The sequence below is a fragment of the Scardinius erythrophthalmus genome (genome assembly GCF_964197995.2).
Source record: "Scardinius erythrophthalmus genome assembly, chromosome: 5".
Classification (NCBI taxonomy): domain Eukaryota; kingdom Metazoa; phylum Chordata; class Actinopteri; order Cypriniformes; family Leuciscidae; genus Scardinius; species Scardinius erythrophthalmus.
This window is the reverse complement of record NC_138225.1, coordinates 46636881-46653426: the sequence shown is the minus strand read 5'-3', so window position 1 is coordinate 46653426 and position 16546 is coordinate 46636881. Positions and strand designations below refer to the sequence as shown.

The window sequence follows — 16546 nt, the reverse complement described above, 5'->3', positions numbered from 1 at the left end:
AGGCTCCAGTGAGGTTTTCCATCAAATGATGTGTTTTTACAAAAAATAGGCTTTCTAATGTGTGAGTGTGGGCACAGGTGACTCATTGATCCAGGAATACAGACATGAGATCCTGCACCTTTAGAGCTGTGACCAGAGGAAGGGATACGCTGTGTGGGCTTCTTGTGACTCACCAGTTTATCAAAGAGTTACCAGAGCGCAACCCTCTCTTTATATAGTGGGTTTGAATGTATAAGCCGCCATTTAGCAGAGGCTTTTCATGTGGGATATGAGGCTCATGAGAAAACAACTATTTTGCGAGATGGTTATTTCGTATGAATTTATACGATGTGATTTGTATGGAAACAGGATTTTTATTAAAAACAGCATGAAGGTCCACCTATAATCTCACCCCTATAGGTCATATCAGATCATACGAAAGCGTAAGAATGAGATTTGATGAATCCGCCACCAATTTACCTGTAAAGTACTTATAAACTGCCATTAGAATGTGTTCCATTGCAACATTAAATGGATATTTCAAACTGTCATCATTTATCATTTACCTTCAAGTTGTTCCAAATCTGTATGAATTTCTTTCTTCTGCTGAACATGAAAGCAGAATATGGGTAACCAAACAGTTGATGGGCCCCCCAATGACTTCCAAAGAGAAAAAAATACTATGGTTACACTGTAAAACCCAACAAGTTAACTCAACTCAAACCGATTGAGGAAACTGATTGCAGCAAACCATTTGAGTTTAAAAATTAATACATATGAGTATTGTGAACTTATATATATTGAGTCATATATATAATATCAATATATATAAGTTCACAATACTCATATGTATTTATTTTTAAACTTAAATGGTTTGCTGCAATCAGTTTCCTCAATCGGTTTGAGTTGAGTTAACTTTTGGGTTTTACAGTGTACCATTAAAAAAAAAAAATCTGCAAAATATTTTCTTTTGTGTTCAGCAGAAGTAAGAAATTCACAAAGGTTTGGAACAATTTGAAGGTAATTGATAAATGACAGAATTGACATTTTTGGGTGAACTATCCGTTTAAGATAATCCCAGATTGCACTATACGATGAGTTGATTAAAATAAAATAAATCAAACTAAAATAAATCTGACGGATGAGAGAAACATTGAATACAAGAACCTTTTAATTTCATTCAATATAGAGAAGTATCAATTAAAACAAATGGCCAAATTTACTGTTCTGTGCTATGGAGAGTATCATGCTGTTAGCTTGGAAACATGCTAACATTAATTAAACTCTACTTGCTATTGTTACGTACTGCTCTGAGACATAAAGGTTGAGGACCCAAATGCAGTTTATTTGAGTAATCCAGAAGCGTAATCAAACACAGGCAAAGGGTCAAGCACAGGAAGGCAGTCCAAACAAACAGGCAGGAGTCAGAGGCAAAAAGGGAATCCAAGAAACAGGCAAAAATCCAAGAACCAAGAGACAATGAAGCCAGGGAGAATGCTCAGAGATGTAACAACATACAAGACTTCACAGGGAATGAATGTGAAAACCAGGCTTTTATGGGGTGAATAAACAAGATAATGACATACAGGATACAAGTGCTGATGAGTCCAGGCAGAGAATTATGGGAGATGTGAGGGAATGGCAATAGTCTGATCTGGATGCCCTCTGGTGGCTCTCAAGGGCACTCCAGTTGGTCACCGTTTTCCTTTAATATCGTGCAGCCCTACTGCCCACACACCCAAAATAGCTGTGGCAACTATGATGAGTGCTGTATCTTCCGGAGCTGACTCAGGCGGGGCGGGTATGACGCGAAGAAGCTCAGGCTCGGCAGGCATGACGTGAAGAAGCTCAGGCTCTGGTGTGGGAACCAAAGGACAGGGAGGTACATAAAACACAGGACTAGCAATCATCAGACCTAGGCATGCTGGTGACTGATGGGCCAAGCTCGGTGGCCACTGGACCTTGGAGTGTGATGCCCCTCCCCAAAAAAACGTTTAGGGGACATGTCCTCCTCAACCTCCCCAACAGTGAAGCAGGAACCACACAAAAGCAGGGCATGATCCAAAAAGTCACTGAACGACCCTCGAGGAGCATTGTGTATTAGTTTGTCCTTGAGCGGACGGTTAAGCCCGTAACAGAAAAAGTAAATGAGAGCACAGTCTGGCAGTTCAGAAACATTTGCAATGTCCAGTTAAATATGAATGTGCTCTTTGAGGGTATTGGTGCATGCTGACTAACACAACTGCTGGATCCATATTTGGCTAAGTCTTTTGTTATGTACAAAGGTTGAGAATCCAAATGCAGTTTATTTGAGTGATCCAGAATCGTAATCAGCACAGGAAGGCAAACAAACAAACAAACAAACTAGGATCAGAGGCAAAAAGGGAATCCAAGAAACAGGCAATCATCCATGAGACAGTGAGAATGCTCAGAGATGCAGTGTAACAACATACAAGCCTTTGCTGGGAACGAATGTGAAAACCAGGCTTATATAGGGTGAATAAACAAGATAATTACATACAGGTGGATAGGAGTCCAGGCAGAGAATTATGGGAGATGTAGTTTGTGAGGAATGACAATAATCTGATGTGGAGTGCCCTCTGGTGGCTCTCAAGGGCACTCCAGCTGGTGACCGTTACAGCTATAATAAGGTTGTGTGATGCTTTAATGATATTTTTTGTAAATGATTAAATGTTTTTATGATATTATTTGAGAAACTACATAGAACGGCTGCATTTTGCAAAATGTATCTGTCACACTATAAGACTATTAAAGCAATCTGCATAGCCTTAAAACTGATTAACAATCATGAAAAACGACCAGTTACAGCACATGCAATAAACATACATTAATAACTAATTTAATCCTTAATCATAATGATTAAGACCATGGTAATTCCTTTATAAGCACATGACACAAATACTAAAAAATATTAGGGCTGTCAAAGATTAAACCTATACTTATAAACTACTAGAATGAACAGATTAGGACAAATCATGGTTAAACACGAAAGACAATATGCAATGTGTATGTTTTATAGCATCTCCATTTGGAGAGTCTTGACTTTTTTATCTAATGTGATTTTTTTATGTAGCCTAGTTTTTGTAATAAAAATGTAACAATATTAATATATAAAAGATATCTAGCACTTTACAGAAAGGTTTTTAACATTAGTTAACTTCATTAGTTAAAGTCCCCCTGTAGTCATGTAGTTATCATTTAGATAATTGTATTCCTTTAAACTCATCTTTGATCCCCAAAATGACATATTTAAACGTTTTTTTCCTTGAAAATATTTCTTCATGCCTTAAAATAGCTTGAATAAGTTCTATGAATATGCAAATTAGCCCCACACTCACTCACACCAGCTCAAGGTTTCAAACCACGTCTTTTTATCACTGCAGTTTTAAAGAGATGAGAAAATACTCAGCAATGGTGTTGACATGAATTTGGACATGGTTTTTCTTAAAATGCCCCTATTACGAATTTTTTTAAATATGACCTTTCATAAGTGATTGAAAACATCCTGCAAAGTTTTAAATGTGAAAGTGCACCGTATAAAGTTATTGTCTTTCAAAAGTAAGAGTTGACTCTGAGTCAATGAAATGAATCGGTTTTCAAACGAGTCATAAGCCGTTTAGTTGTGACGAAACATGATAAGCATATATTGCCCGCCCACTTATTGTTACCAGCTTCACTTTTCTTTAATTATGACCGCCGCTAGCGTAGTGTGGCCCAGGGTTTGGGGGGCCCAGCGCGGAGGGGGAGTGGCCCCCGGGGACCAAACAAAATTTTTCCTTAGAAGTCTAGTGGGGCTACATGCCCACCAAATTTCATGTTCCCCGCTGCTTCGGTGTCCCTGGTATCGTTGACGAAAAATTCAGTAAGGTGACGAAAAAAAAAAAAAAAAAACTTTGACAATCCCTATATGGCCCCCCCAAACCCAAAAAAATGCAGTTTTTCCTAAATAACTACCTGAACCGTGGCACCGAGGATGAAGAAATTTTTATGGTATGTTGGTCTACTAGACTTTTACGGAAAAATTTCGTTTGGTCCCCGGGGGCCACTTCCCCCCCCTGCGCTGGGGCCCCCGTAAATTTTTCGTCAACGATACAAGGGACACCGAAACACCGGGGAACATGAAATTTGGTGGGCATGTAGCCCCACTAGACTTCTACGGAAAAATTTCGTTTGGTCCCCGGGGGCCACTCCCCCCCCCCACGCTGGGCCCTAAAGTTTTTCAGTTTTTCCTAAATAACTACCTGAACCGTGGCACCGAGGATGAAGAAATTTTTATGGTATGTTGCTCTTAAGGGCCCACATCAACCTAGCCCATAATCACTCATTTGTGATTTGCGCCCCTCCCATAAAAAATGAAAATGCAATATTATTCTGCTTTAATCGCCCCATCTTCAGTGGAGATGTTCAGAACTACACCATATTTCATGTGTATGATTAACTTGACATCCTCTGGGGGTATCCTTTGCTAAGTTTTGTAGAATTTCATCCATGGGGGGGTATAAAATAAATTCATTTATGTGCACATTTAGTGACTGTACACTCATCGGCCTGTAGATGGTGCTGTTGAGTGAAGGGTTGCTGGTTTAGGATGATACTGTCACACACACACATGCAGGAATACAAACAAACGCAAGCATGCACACACACTGACATCCACACGCACAGACACACACCCATACACACACATACAAATCCACATGCACAGACACACACACACAGACACACACGCGCACACATGTACGCACACATACATACACGCACAGACACACACACACACACACACACACACACACACACACACACATACACAAACACACACACATACACACACACACACACACACACACACACACACACACACAGACAGACATGCACATACTATTACTTTTTTTAGGTATATACATAAACACGCAATACAGCCAAATTACTCCACGTCATTTATTTTTGTGGAAAGCCAGTGCAGGCCTGAGCGGCGGTCATATTTTGTACCGCGATGCGGTACATAGTTAATAACCAGATTGACTTAATTGGTGTCAGACGTCTACAGAAGGTCTTATTGAGAATTAACAGAGGTTTAGATGTTGACGATTTATTAAAAAATGTTTGATCACCATTATGACGATCAGTGTTTCCTTTAGATGTGCAGTTTGACTCTTGGCTTTTTTGTGAGTTTGTAGTTGTTGTTTTTTTACCAAAATGTGTAATTTGTTACAAAGAAAGCCAGAAACAAAGATGAGCAGGTGATACAGTTTTCAACAACAAAAAGTAGAATAAGGCACTTATCTCATCACTGTCTAAAAGTGGTTATTTGATGTTAATAGATTATATTCACTAACAATTCTCTCTGGCCACAGTTCAGACTTTCTGAATTTTGTTTTTTAAAATACATTATGGAGACTTTTTTTTTTAAAGACACAGACATCAAGAATCAGCATATGAATCTCAACAATGGTGACATGCTTCATGCCACAATGCATGCTGGGAGCCACAATAGTATAAAACTCATGGCTCCCAGGATGCAACGTAGACGTCTGGCAGAAATAAAGTCAGTCTGGTTATTAATAAGTGAAGCTGGTAATGCTGTTTGTGGAGTTGTAATCCTCCTCTGCTGAGATCTTGAGAGATTTAATGTCTTCCTTTGTCTTCATTTGATTTCATCTAAGGCTGTGTCTGAAGTCAGTTGTAGTTCTTGTGTTTCTTTTTTTCTCTGTTCTTATTGTTTCTCTATCATTCAGTGATTCTACAGCAGGTGTTCATCATTAATGCCCAATTATCACTTAATTAATCACTTAAGTACTCATTAACTTTAACTCTGATTCAGTTATTTTAACTCTCTGTAGAGAGGGACCAAATGTTCTCTGAGCAGAGTTAATTTAACTCTGGGGATTTTGTTGTATTCTTGCCTCACTAAATGCCGCAAAGTGTCCTCCTTTTGGGTGCTATGGAAATTGCCACCCTAAACTTGAACCTCAAACACTGCAGCTGATTCCTGGATACTGGTCTGGATAGCATCATGTCGAGAAAACGCTGTGCTCAACAATGTTAAGGTAAGCCAGATTTTTTTTTTTTTTTTACAGTCTAAGGGCAAGCATGTGAAGAATCGTGGTTAAAATTAATCTTTACCACGATACCACAGCAGTATAATCCTAAACTTTTGCAGTATTCCCTTTATTTTACTGACGACTGCTTCTCAAATCTCAGTTCACAGCAGGATTTGCAAACTGCTTGCTCTTGAAAGATGGTGTTCAAAATACTTTTGAGTTTTATATTGTGTAGGTCTCCTGCTAACAGGCTAACTCACGTTATTACTGTCTTACTGAAATACTTCTGCTAATCAGTTGTGGGCCACTATTACCTATAACTGTGTCTATTAATGCAGATTGTCTGTCGTTCTCACGAGAGGAAAGATTAAGCATGGAGCAAGATTTGTTTTACCAACATTTATGTTACATCTGTCATTCACGCTGCTCGGCTAATATATACACTGTTATTGATGTTTCACATGTTCACCACAATAAATTAGAAAAAAATACTCTGTAAATAAATAAGTACAAGTAAAATAATCGGTTTGTTGATGGACATGCACTTGTTAATGCTGATGGTGAGGAATTACAGTTGCAACATCTCATAATGTACCTTAAACTGAGTAGAGTAAATTCAAGATCAAACAGATGTGCTACAGTGTTTGCATTTGTAAGCTATTGCCATCACGAAAATGAAACATGTCTTTATACAGTACTTCTTACTGAAAAGAAGTATAATTAACAGTTAAATGTTTGATATATATATATATATATATATATATATATATATATATATATATATATATATATATATATATATATATATATATATATATATATATATATATATATATATATATATATATATATATATATATATATATATATATATATATATATATATATATAACAGGTGAAAAAATATGATATTTTAAAAAGTGATGTCCAGAGCAGAGGGGATATTTGTTTTTATTAACCCTATTATTTTCCTTGGCCTGACATCATTGACCACTGCTGTATGCATTATGAGTGTTTTAAAGCGATCTTAATACCTAAATACTTTACAAACCCATACACATATATCAATGGCATCACTAGACATTACTTTAATGTTTGTGAGAATCTGCTGCTCTCAGCCTGTATGTGAGCCCTGGCCCCTGATGATATCATAGAGGACATCGAATGTTGAGGACAATATAAAAGCGTGAAACTCCCTGATCACTTTGTAGCGAGTAAGGAGTACAGATATCAACAGCGTTTTTGCAGTTTCTGCGGTGTGTTTGCAGTTGTTGATTATGGGACAGCGACAATGTCGTAGAGTGGGAGTTGAGGGAGGAGGTGAGTGTGTGCACGGGATAAATCCCCGAACAACACTGACACCCACCGACCACAAGGCGGAACTCCATCCTCGTCCTGACGAGACGCCTGTGGGCATCGGTGAGGCGGAGAGAAAGGAGAGAGGGACAGAGAAAACAAAGAATAAGTGGCAGAAAAAGAGGACATTTCGGAAATTTGCCTCTTTTTTCTTTTGTTTTTCTCGCCCCAAATCCACCAAAGCTCAGGGTGAGCAGGGGGAGCAGTGTGAGGTGGACCAGAACACCGGTGAAGCCCCATCCAGGAGATGTGCTGATGGTAAATTATGAGCTCTGAACAACACAAACTCTCTTTTACACTCTTGTAAACACTATTTTATTCTCTTTTTTTACTCTTTCGATCACACAGAACAAGCAGTGCGCTTTGTTTGTTTTTTTATGTTGCTAGGCAACCACCGAAACAGCTATCCTGTCTGTCAAGTAAACGTAAAATTAACATTTTATTAACATTATTTAATTTCTGTTAAAAGTGTGGTAGTTGGTTCGTGAAGTAACAGTTAACGTTAACCCGCGGTAAACGCGAGGCGCCTGGGGCGCATAAACAGCGTGCGCTCACTGCCATAGGAAACCAATTGAAAAAAGGCGCCTCTCACTGCAAAAAACGCGTCAGGTGTGATCGGGGCCAATCATTTACACAATATAAAAAAATAAAAAAACAACAACACACATCACACATTATAAAAAGGCAGATAGATGAATTTATTCCACGATGTGATGAATGTTTGAATGTAGATGAAATATAGTTTGAAGATGTGGCAGATGATTTAAAACAAGCTTGTGGTTGATATTCCTCTCTTTAGATCAGATTTCTTTACAGAACATCATCTTTACTGCAGAGGATAATGATCATCAGAAACCTCCTTCCAGTAACGTTAGTCCTGAAGTCCCCCCCACTGCCGAAAACCAGCAAGTGGAGGACATCAAGCCTCAAGATCAGGACAGTCCAGCCAGATCATCACCAGGTGACACTGGATCACATCTGCTGAGACAGCTGGACTGTGACAAGATCGTGAGGATCGAGGGTGAGTTTACTGCAAGTTTACTGTCTGACATAAAATATAACACACACACACACACTCTCTGAAAGTGAATATGTATATAGAAAAGCATATGTTTTAAATAATGCAGCTGATACTTCTGTAAGGTTTCTTTTAGGGGTTTTTTCCTCCATAATTTTAAATCACCATTTGGCTTTTTTTGCAGTTCACTTAAATAGTCATGCGACAAATGATTTTTTAAAAGAATAAATATTACAAATATATTTCCCTATTAACATTTCATCAGAGAGTATGGCCTCACCGCAGGACAATGCTTTATTAAACAATAAACAAATAATAATTTATGTTTTAATAGATCACATTATCTGGAAATACGCCATTGGCAAGAAATTGGGGGAAGGAGCATTTGGCTCTGTCTTCGAAGGGACCCGTTGCAAGGACGGCCTCATGGTAGCTGTGAAATTCACAGCGAAGACAAAGAACCAGCTATACATCAGCCTTGTACGTATCATACTTGTCTCTATGTTTGCAATTTATAACATTTTAATGTAAATCACAGAGTGCAAATATTTCAATAGATAGACAGACTGGGCTAAATCCTTATTTGAGAAACCAGTCCTATGTCTAACAATAATAAACACTGTCATTCTTCTAGCCTGACCATGCCAAACCAGTTCCACTTGAGGTGGCTCTGACAGTAATGGCCAATCAAGGCCCAAGCTGTGGCCACATTATAAAGGTGCTGGACTGGCAGGACCATCTCGACCAGTACATCATGGTCTTAGAATGGCCCTTACCCTGCATGGACATGCACAGCTTTTGGCAGCTAAAGAGAGGCTGCTTTATCGAGAAATTGGCCCGTCACTTCATGCGGCAGGTGATTTCCGCTGCTGCCCTGTGCTGTTCCAGGGGTGTGCTCCACCGGGACATCAAAATGAAGAACCTCCTGGTCAACACAGAGACCCTGGAGGTCAAATTGATCGATTTTGGCTGCGGGGACCTCATGAAAAGCTCATCCTACAAAAACTACTCTGGTATGTGTTATCTTTAAAACATACATTTTGGGATTTAAACTCTAGTGACCAGTTACACCACGTCTCAGACATCACACAGTGAGATATTAACAATACACTAACAAAACTCTTTTATATTAATATTATTTTTGTTGACTAAAATTAAATGCCATTTCAGTTAAAGTGAGAAAAAGCAAGCTTACACATGTGACAAACTCCTATCTCCAGGCACATCAAGGTATTGCCCTCCTGAGTACTTTGCGAAGGGCAAGTACTATGGGAAGCAGGCAACGGTGTGGTCGCTGGGGGTGCTGCTGTTTGCCATGATCACCGGCCATTTCCCAGACCGCAGAGATATCGCTTTGATGGACCCTGATGTCTGGTTCCAGCTGGGCTTCTCAGATGGTTAGAACAAAAAAGATGTTCTTATGGATAATGCAGGAATCTTTCCCATTTTTACAGCTTAGAGAGCAAGTGTAAAGTTGAAGGAAATAATTAGACAACTCTCAATCTTTCTGCACAGAATGCTGTCGCTTTATTCGAGGTTGCCTGAAGAGTAAACCAAAGCGAAGACTCCATCTGGATGAGATGCTCTCCCATGACTGGTTCAAGGTACTGAGTCTAAGACGAGCTAAAATGATTTTGAAGGCTATTTGTTGATTTGACTTGATTATGGACATCAGCTTCTTTACATTACCGTTCAGTACCTGCTGTAACTGTCATATACTGAATCCTTATAAATGGCACAGATGTATTTTTATACCTAATGAAAAATGCTATATAATTATTTTTCAGGTCATGAAGAGGGTTTAGCCTTGCGTCTGGCGGGCTGACACAGATGACCCCTCCATCTCTCCAACCTCAGCGTCTTGCGGGGCTGGCAAGCCTCGGTTGCGTCTGGCGCCTTGGCTTGTGGCAGTAGTTTTAGCGTCTTGCCTAGGGATGTGTACATATTGTAAATAGTTAGTTTAGTTTTACTTAGTTAAGTTAGCCCCTCCATCTCTCCAGCCTCAGCGTCTTACAGGGCTGGCAGGCCTCGGTTGCGTCTGGCGCCTTGGCTTGAGGCAGTAGTTTTAGCTTCTTGCAGAACTACTCGCCTAGGGATGTATATTGTAAATAGTTTATTTAGTTTTAGTTAAGTACTGCTCCATCCAATCATATTTTTAACAATGGAGCCACCCAGAGCTCTCTGTTCAGCCCGTCCCACAAGTTCCTCGCCCTGCCGCCCTAGAAGTTTCTACCTCTGGCATCTGGGTCCCATTGATGGGGTTTCACATAGCTCACTTTCTCTGCTGCCTTGGGCCCAGAGATCCTGTCAGGGCTGCTCCAGAATTCCCAGTGAAGACAGCCATAAAGTTTCCTGGCACTACTGCTCCAAAACCTGCCGCGGCCCCACAGAAATCACTGTGAAGGTTCATTCTGCTGCAACTCCAGTCCCTGCTTCGGTTCTAGAGCTCTGTGTCAAAGAAGCTCAGGTTGCTAATGGCGCTTTTCCACTGCATGGTACGGCTCGGTACGGTTCGACTCGGCGCGGAACGGTTCGGCTCGCTTCGCTTTTCTACTGCGTGGTACGACTCAACTCGGTACGGCACAGTTCGGCTCGCTTTAGCTCGTTTGCTTTTCCACTGCAGTTAGTACCGCTTCAAAGTGGGTGGGACTGATTGTTATAGTTGCCGTCTACCATGACATCATATTAAATGCGAATTTTTCATTCTGTGTTTCCCCATTAACTCCTATCACTGGCTATTTAAATCTAGCGGGTTTAGTGTCTCGTGTCGCAAATACAATGACGCTGGTAGAGATGATTCTGTCTGACCAATCAGTGATCTGCAGTGTTTTCACGTCACATTTTAGTATCGGTACGGTTGGAACCTCAACAGAGGTGGTACCATTTAAAGCGAGCCGTACCGTACCGTACCATGCAGTGGAAAAGCGCCAAAGTGTGCCGTACCGAACCGAGCCGTACCGTACCATGCAGTGGAAAAGCGCCATTAGCTTCCCAGAGGTTCCTGACATGACCACAAAGTTTCCTCCCAATGGTGCAGAGTTTCATGCCACAGTTGCCAAAGAAGTTCCAGCCAATTTATTTATACACCTGTGTGCCACATTAAAAACAAAATGTTTCTGAAAATAAAAACAATGTGTTGTTTTATCAGGGAAACGTGATCATTTGGAAACATTAACCATTCCTATTATGCTTCAGTCCTAGAGATATTAAGCCTCTCGTTTTACCAGGTTCACCAGGTAAGTAATAACAGGTAAGTGACATCTCAAAGTAGAGTTACACTATAAGGCCCTCCATTTATTATTTGAAGCCCAAAGAATCAGCATGTGATTCACCTGCAGACAAGGTCCAAACGCCAAATTTGGCTTTGGGGAGGAAACAAAAGCTAGGTTACCTGATAGTGGCAGATACCTTTATAAGAAACTATATATATATATAAAAAAAGTGATATACATGAAATTCTATGAATAACAAATTCAAATGGAGGACATACAACCCTAAACAAAATGTTTCAACTTGCACATGGTACAACTTACCTCAATGGGAAATTACCATTAGAAGATGTGGTATTCCATTTTATAACCCTCCAGGAGATTGCAGACAGTCATAATGTAAAAATGAATTATTTTAACTCTGTTGCCTTTTTGTAAAATTGCTATTGTGAAAATGAAGAATGAATTAAGGCAGAACAAAGTCAGTCTTGTTAACTTCTCTATCAGTCTTTCAACCATTTTGTTCATTTGCTAATTATTCCAGTTTTACACAACTCATTTGAGTTATTTTGCTGTATTTTCAAATAAACTTCATTTTTTTTACATAATCTGAGTCTGAATTTATTACACGTAATAAAACAAATCTCTAAATGACAGAAATAGCCTGTCTCCAGCCTTCAAGCTACCGTTTTTACACAACTTATTTACAACAAATACTCACTGTGTAATAGAGTATAACAATATGCCTTCAGAATACAGTGGTTGCTTGTTTCTTTATAATTAATTTCCTTGAGGAATCTTTTGATTAAGAGACAGTATAAAGGTCTGGAGAGTCAAAACTGCTGTGTCATATTGAAAATATATGATTCACCTCATAGCTGGTTGGTTTGGTTCATTGCTTATAATACTTTAACAGAAACTTTTTAAAAATCCCAAAGGGAAAATGGAAAAAATACTTCCAGAACCAACGCCACTGAAAAAGTGGGCAGGCACTAATGCACCAAGAGAGAAAACACTGTCGGAACAACATTGTGTTCCATAAAAGGAAGATAAACTACATTTGAAGTGAGTTGCTAAAAGAAAACATTCCAAAGACAGCCCACTGAAATAAACCATCTTTATGAAGATAAGAAATTTGAGGATTGATGACACAGGTGCATCCTTTAGACACAACAGTGATACAGAACTACAACCCTACTAATATGTTTGGATTGCACATTTCATTGCCATTACTATAAAATTGGTTTCCTGTTTTAAAATTTGTAATGTTTTCAATATTTAGCCTAAAAATAAGGCAAAAATAGAAATGAAGTGCACACAAACAGACACAGACAAACTATTATCTCCCCTCAATCCCAAAGAACATTTGAAAGATATCAGCACATCCTTTGTCATTAAGGAACTGATAAAGCTGTTCAAGGTCCATATGGTTTCCTCTGGTCCCGTGAGGGTCAAAAATGGCTTCATGAAATCCAGTGAACTTGCGAAGAAAGTCAGTTCTCTCCTCTATCGAGCTGTTTTCCAAAGGGACATCCTCTCTGTGACGAATCATAACTTTCACCCTGAAAATATATTTAAAGGGATAGTTCGGCCAAAAATGATATTAAACCCATGATTTACTCACCCTCAAGCCGTTCAAGATGCATATGTCAATCATTTTTCAGACGAACACATTTTCAGTTATTTTAGAAAATGTCTTTCAGTGGTTATAATGTCAAGTTATGGGGTCCATTCCTTCAAGTCCCAAAAATGTGCATGCATCCTTCACAAAAGTAATCCATCCGGCTCCAGGGGGATAAACGAAGGCCTTCTGAGGGTAATCCCTGTTGTTTTTGTCGTAAAAATATACATATTCAAAACTTTATAAATGAAAATAACTGGCTTCTGGCAACGGTCGACGCGTGTTCATGGGAGATGGATGCTGGCGTAGGACGTAGCGTTTGATTTAGCTATACTTCGTTCTACGTCACGACGCTTACTACGCTACGTCCTACGTCATACGCCGGCATCCATCTCCCGTGAACACGCGTCGACCGTTGCCGGAAGCCAGTTATTTTCATTTATAAAGTGAAAATACTAATACCAATAATAAAAATCTGCTTTGCCATCACAGGAATATATATTTTAAAATATATTTAAATATAAACGTTATTTTAAATTGTAATATTTCATTCACAAATATATATAAAAAAAATAATCAAATAAATGCAGCCTTGGTGAACATAAGGGACTTCTTTTAAAACATCAAAAAAATCTCCTTCAAACTTTTGACCGGTAGTATAATATAATATAATCATTTTAAAACAATTTGAAAATTAAATTAAGATTGTTTGTGTCAACCATAAAGTACGGTCAATTATTAGTTGCAGAGAACATAAAACCATAAAAATTAAAAGTTAATCTACTGTATATGAATTTGGGAGATCGCCTATCAGGGGTTTTCAAACTTATATTAGCAAATTTAAGCACTTAAACATATGTTCAATTTAAGAAATGTTTTATAGTCATCTAAACAGCCATGAAACACATACACACACAGGCCCCTAACATAATAAATGAGATCCTTATTTTGGACCTAACAAGTATAGTCAAACACACACACAGGCACACAAACAAAACCTATTTTAAATGAGGTATTAAACTCATCTTTGGTATTTTGAGTTTACACCGAAAAGGCATGTTCACAAAAGAGTAAGAGTAGACCCTATTGATTTGGTTTAGATTTCAATTCATACCTGGCCCAGAACACATCACAAGCAGACTGCAGACCCTCCACACAAAATATTACTGGAGGACATCAAAAGAAATTGAAAGAAAATCGTTTTTGCAAATTTGAAAACTCGATTCTATTAACATTAGTTAATAAAGATACAACTGTTCATTGTTTGTTAATTCTAACTTCACAGTGCATTAACTAATGTAAACAAATACAACTTTAGATTTTAATAATGTATTAGTAAATGTTGAAATTAACATTAACAAAGATTAATAAATGCTGTAGAAGTGCAGTTCATCATTAGTTCATGTTAACTTGTGTAGTTAGCTAATGTTAACTAATGAGACCTTATTGTAAAGTTTTACCGATTTAAGTTTAATTCAGTACTAATTTATTTCACTTTTGAACACTTATTCCCAGAGGGTATAGTGTCGGCCCAGATCCGGCCCACATCTGGTACACTTGGATTCCAGACGTACCAGATGTGAACCGACACTATGTTGCTGTCTGGGTTTGATCCCACTAGAATCCTTCAGGACTATTATCAAATTATCATAGAAAGTCCAATAGGAACTGTCAGTGTGTATTCAAGTACGTCACTGAGTAAACAATCAATAAAAACAGCTTATGAAAAATATTAATTGGAAACCCAAAACTTTCGGGTAGTCAGCTGGGTAGGTGCACAACAATCTAATGCTCACCTATCAGAAAAAAACAAGATAGACATATGAATTACATGATCAAATTAAAATTAAATGATAAAGAGTGCATTTGAATGTAGTTCCCCAACTTACTGCAAGGTTCTCCACCTTCAGCTTGATGTTGAATTGTGGTCTGGAACTGGGGGGAGTATGAGCTGAGCCCTCCACATAAGCCCTGTGCTCTGCATGGGAGAGCTCATCCACTTGTAACTCTTCTTCACTTGGAAACATGCACAGAGGGATTCGATGTCAAAGGCAGCCTGCTCCTCTTCCTTTGATTAAACGAGGCACGGAGAGACAGCCTGCAGAAACACAGAGAGACAAATGTCTGCTTTGATTTCAGGCTTCAGCAACCTGAATGACATAACTGCAGCAAAGTGTTGTATTAGCAGATAATCAGTTTTTCAATTATTAGCCAGATTTATATACAATGAGCTCTCTGGAAATAATAAATGGCAAGTAATTTGATTATCTAGATAGTAGATGGAAGACTTAGACTGACCCAACACTTTTAGGTATTTCCAAACAAGTAGGATAACATAGGAATTCATAATGTGACTGTAAATCCTATACCTGCGTTTGATTTCTGGTTTTGATTCCTCCACATCTTGGCACACTCACTCCTCACACTGTCTAAGGTGTAACAATATATTGTGTAAAAATGAAAAATATTACTATTAATTAATCTTTTATGTATATCAGCTGTAGGCTATTGGCGGGTCTGATTTTTCATAAAGATTTGACGTTACTATTCAGTGTTTATTGCGTTTATTCAGTGTGTAATGTTTGTTTGTTCTCACTCATTCAACTCAGCTCAAAAAGATACTGTAAGTAGGCCTATGGTAGAAATATGAACTAAAATGTTTCTATAATGAGTTTGTATGTAATAGTCAAGCTGTTTTTTTTTTTTTTTTAAAGATTTGCTGGCTAAATTAACTTTGCTAATTGTACAAGGTCATTAATTTATCACTGAGAAACGTCCTGTTCGAGGCGATGGAGGTTGGAATAACTAGTTCTTCCAATGTTCCATCATCGGATTCGCGCTCGCATTGATATGGTAAAATCGACGTCATTGTTCGTCACTGCATACTATGGAAGCCCGTTTCTGCCACGTTGAGTAAAAAATAAAAAAGATTCTTTAAGTCATAATAATGAGAAACTTTCTTATAATAATGACTTAACATCTCATAATAATGAGAAACTTTCTCGTAATAATGACTTAACATCTCATAATAATGAGAAACTTTCTCGTAATTATGACTTAACATCTCGTAATAATGAGAAACTTTCTCATAATGTTGAGAAGTTAAGTCATTATTACGAGAAAGTTTCTCATTATTACGAGATGTTAAGTCATTATTACGAGAAAGTTTCTCATTATTACGAGAAAGTTTCTCATTATTACCCTAAAGTTTCTCATTATTACGAGATGTTGTCATTATTACGAGAAAGTTTCTCATTATTACGAGATGTTAAGTCATTATTACGAGAAAGTTTCTCATTAT

The 16546-nt window shown here is 38.3% G+C and overlaps 2 protein-coding genes across 2 annotated transcripts; one reads left to right on the top strand and one right to left on the bottom strand.

Moving 5' to 3' along the window:
- Positions 1-7318: 7318 nt before the first annotated feature.
- Positions 7319-11616, top strand: LOC308690395 (serine/threonine-protein kinase pim-2-like; the record flags this gene model as incomplete). Its single annotated transcript, XM_081364796.1, has 8 exons — positions 7319-7655; positions 8197-8418; positions 8750-8895; positions 9050-9428; positions 9636-9812; positions 9931-10019; positions 10715-10910; positions 11564-11616. 8 exons carry the CDS (start codon positions 7319-7321, stop codon positions 11614-11616), a joined length of 1599 nt encoding a protein of 532 aa, XP_081220922.1.
- A 1347-nt stretch (positions 11617-12963) lies between these two features.
- On the bottom strand, positions 12964-15272 carry LOC308690394 (RWD domain-containing protein 2B-like; the record flags this gene model as incomplete). Its single annotated transcript, XM_081364795.1, has 4 exons — positions 12964-13186; positions 14360-14411; positions 14990-15041; positions 15135-15272. The coding sequence occupies 4 exons, from the start codon at positions 15270-15272 to the stop codon at positions 12964-12966; spliced, it is 465 nt and encodes a 154-aa protein (XP_081220921.1).
- Positions 15273-16546: the final 1274 nt, after the last annotated feature.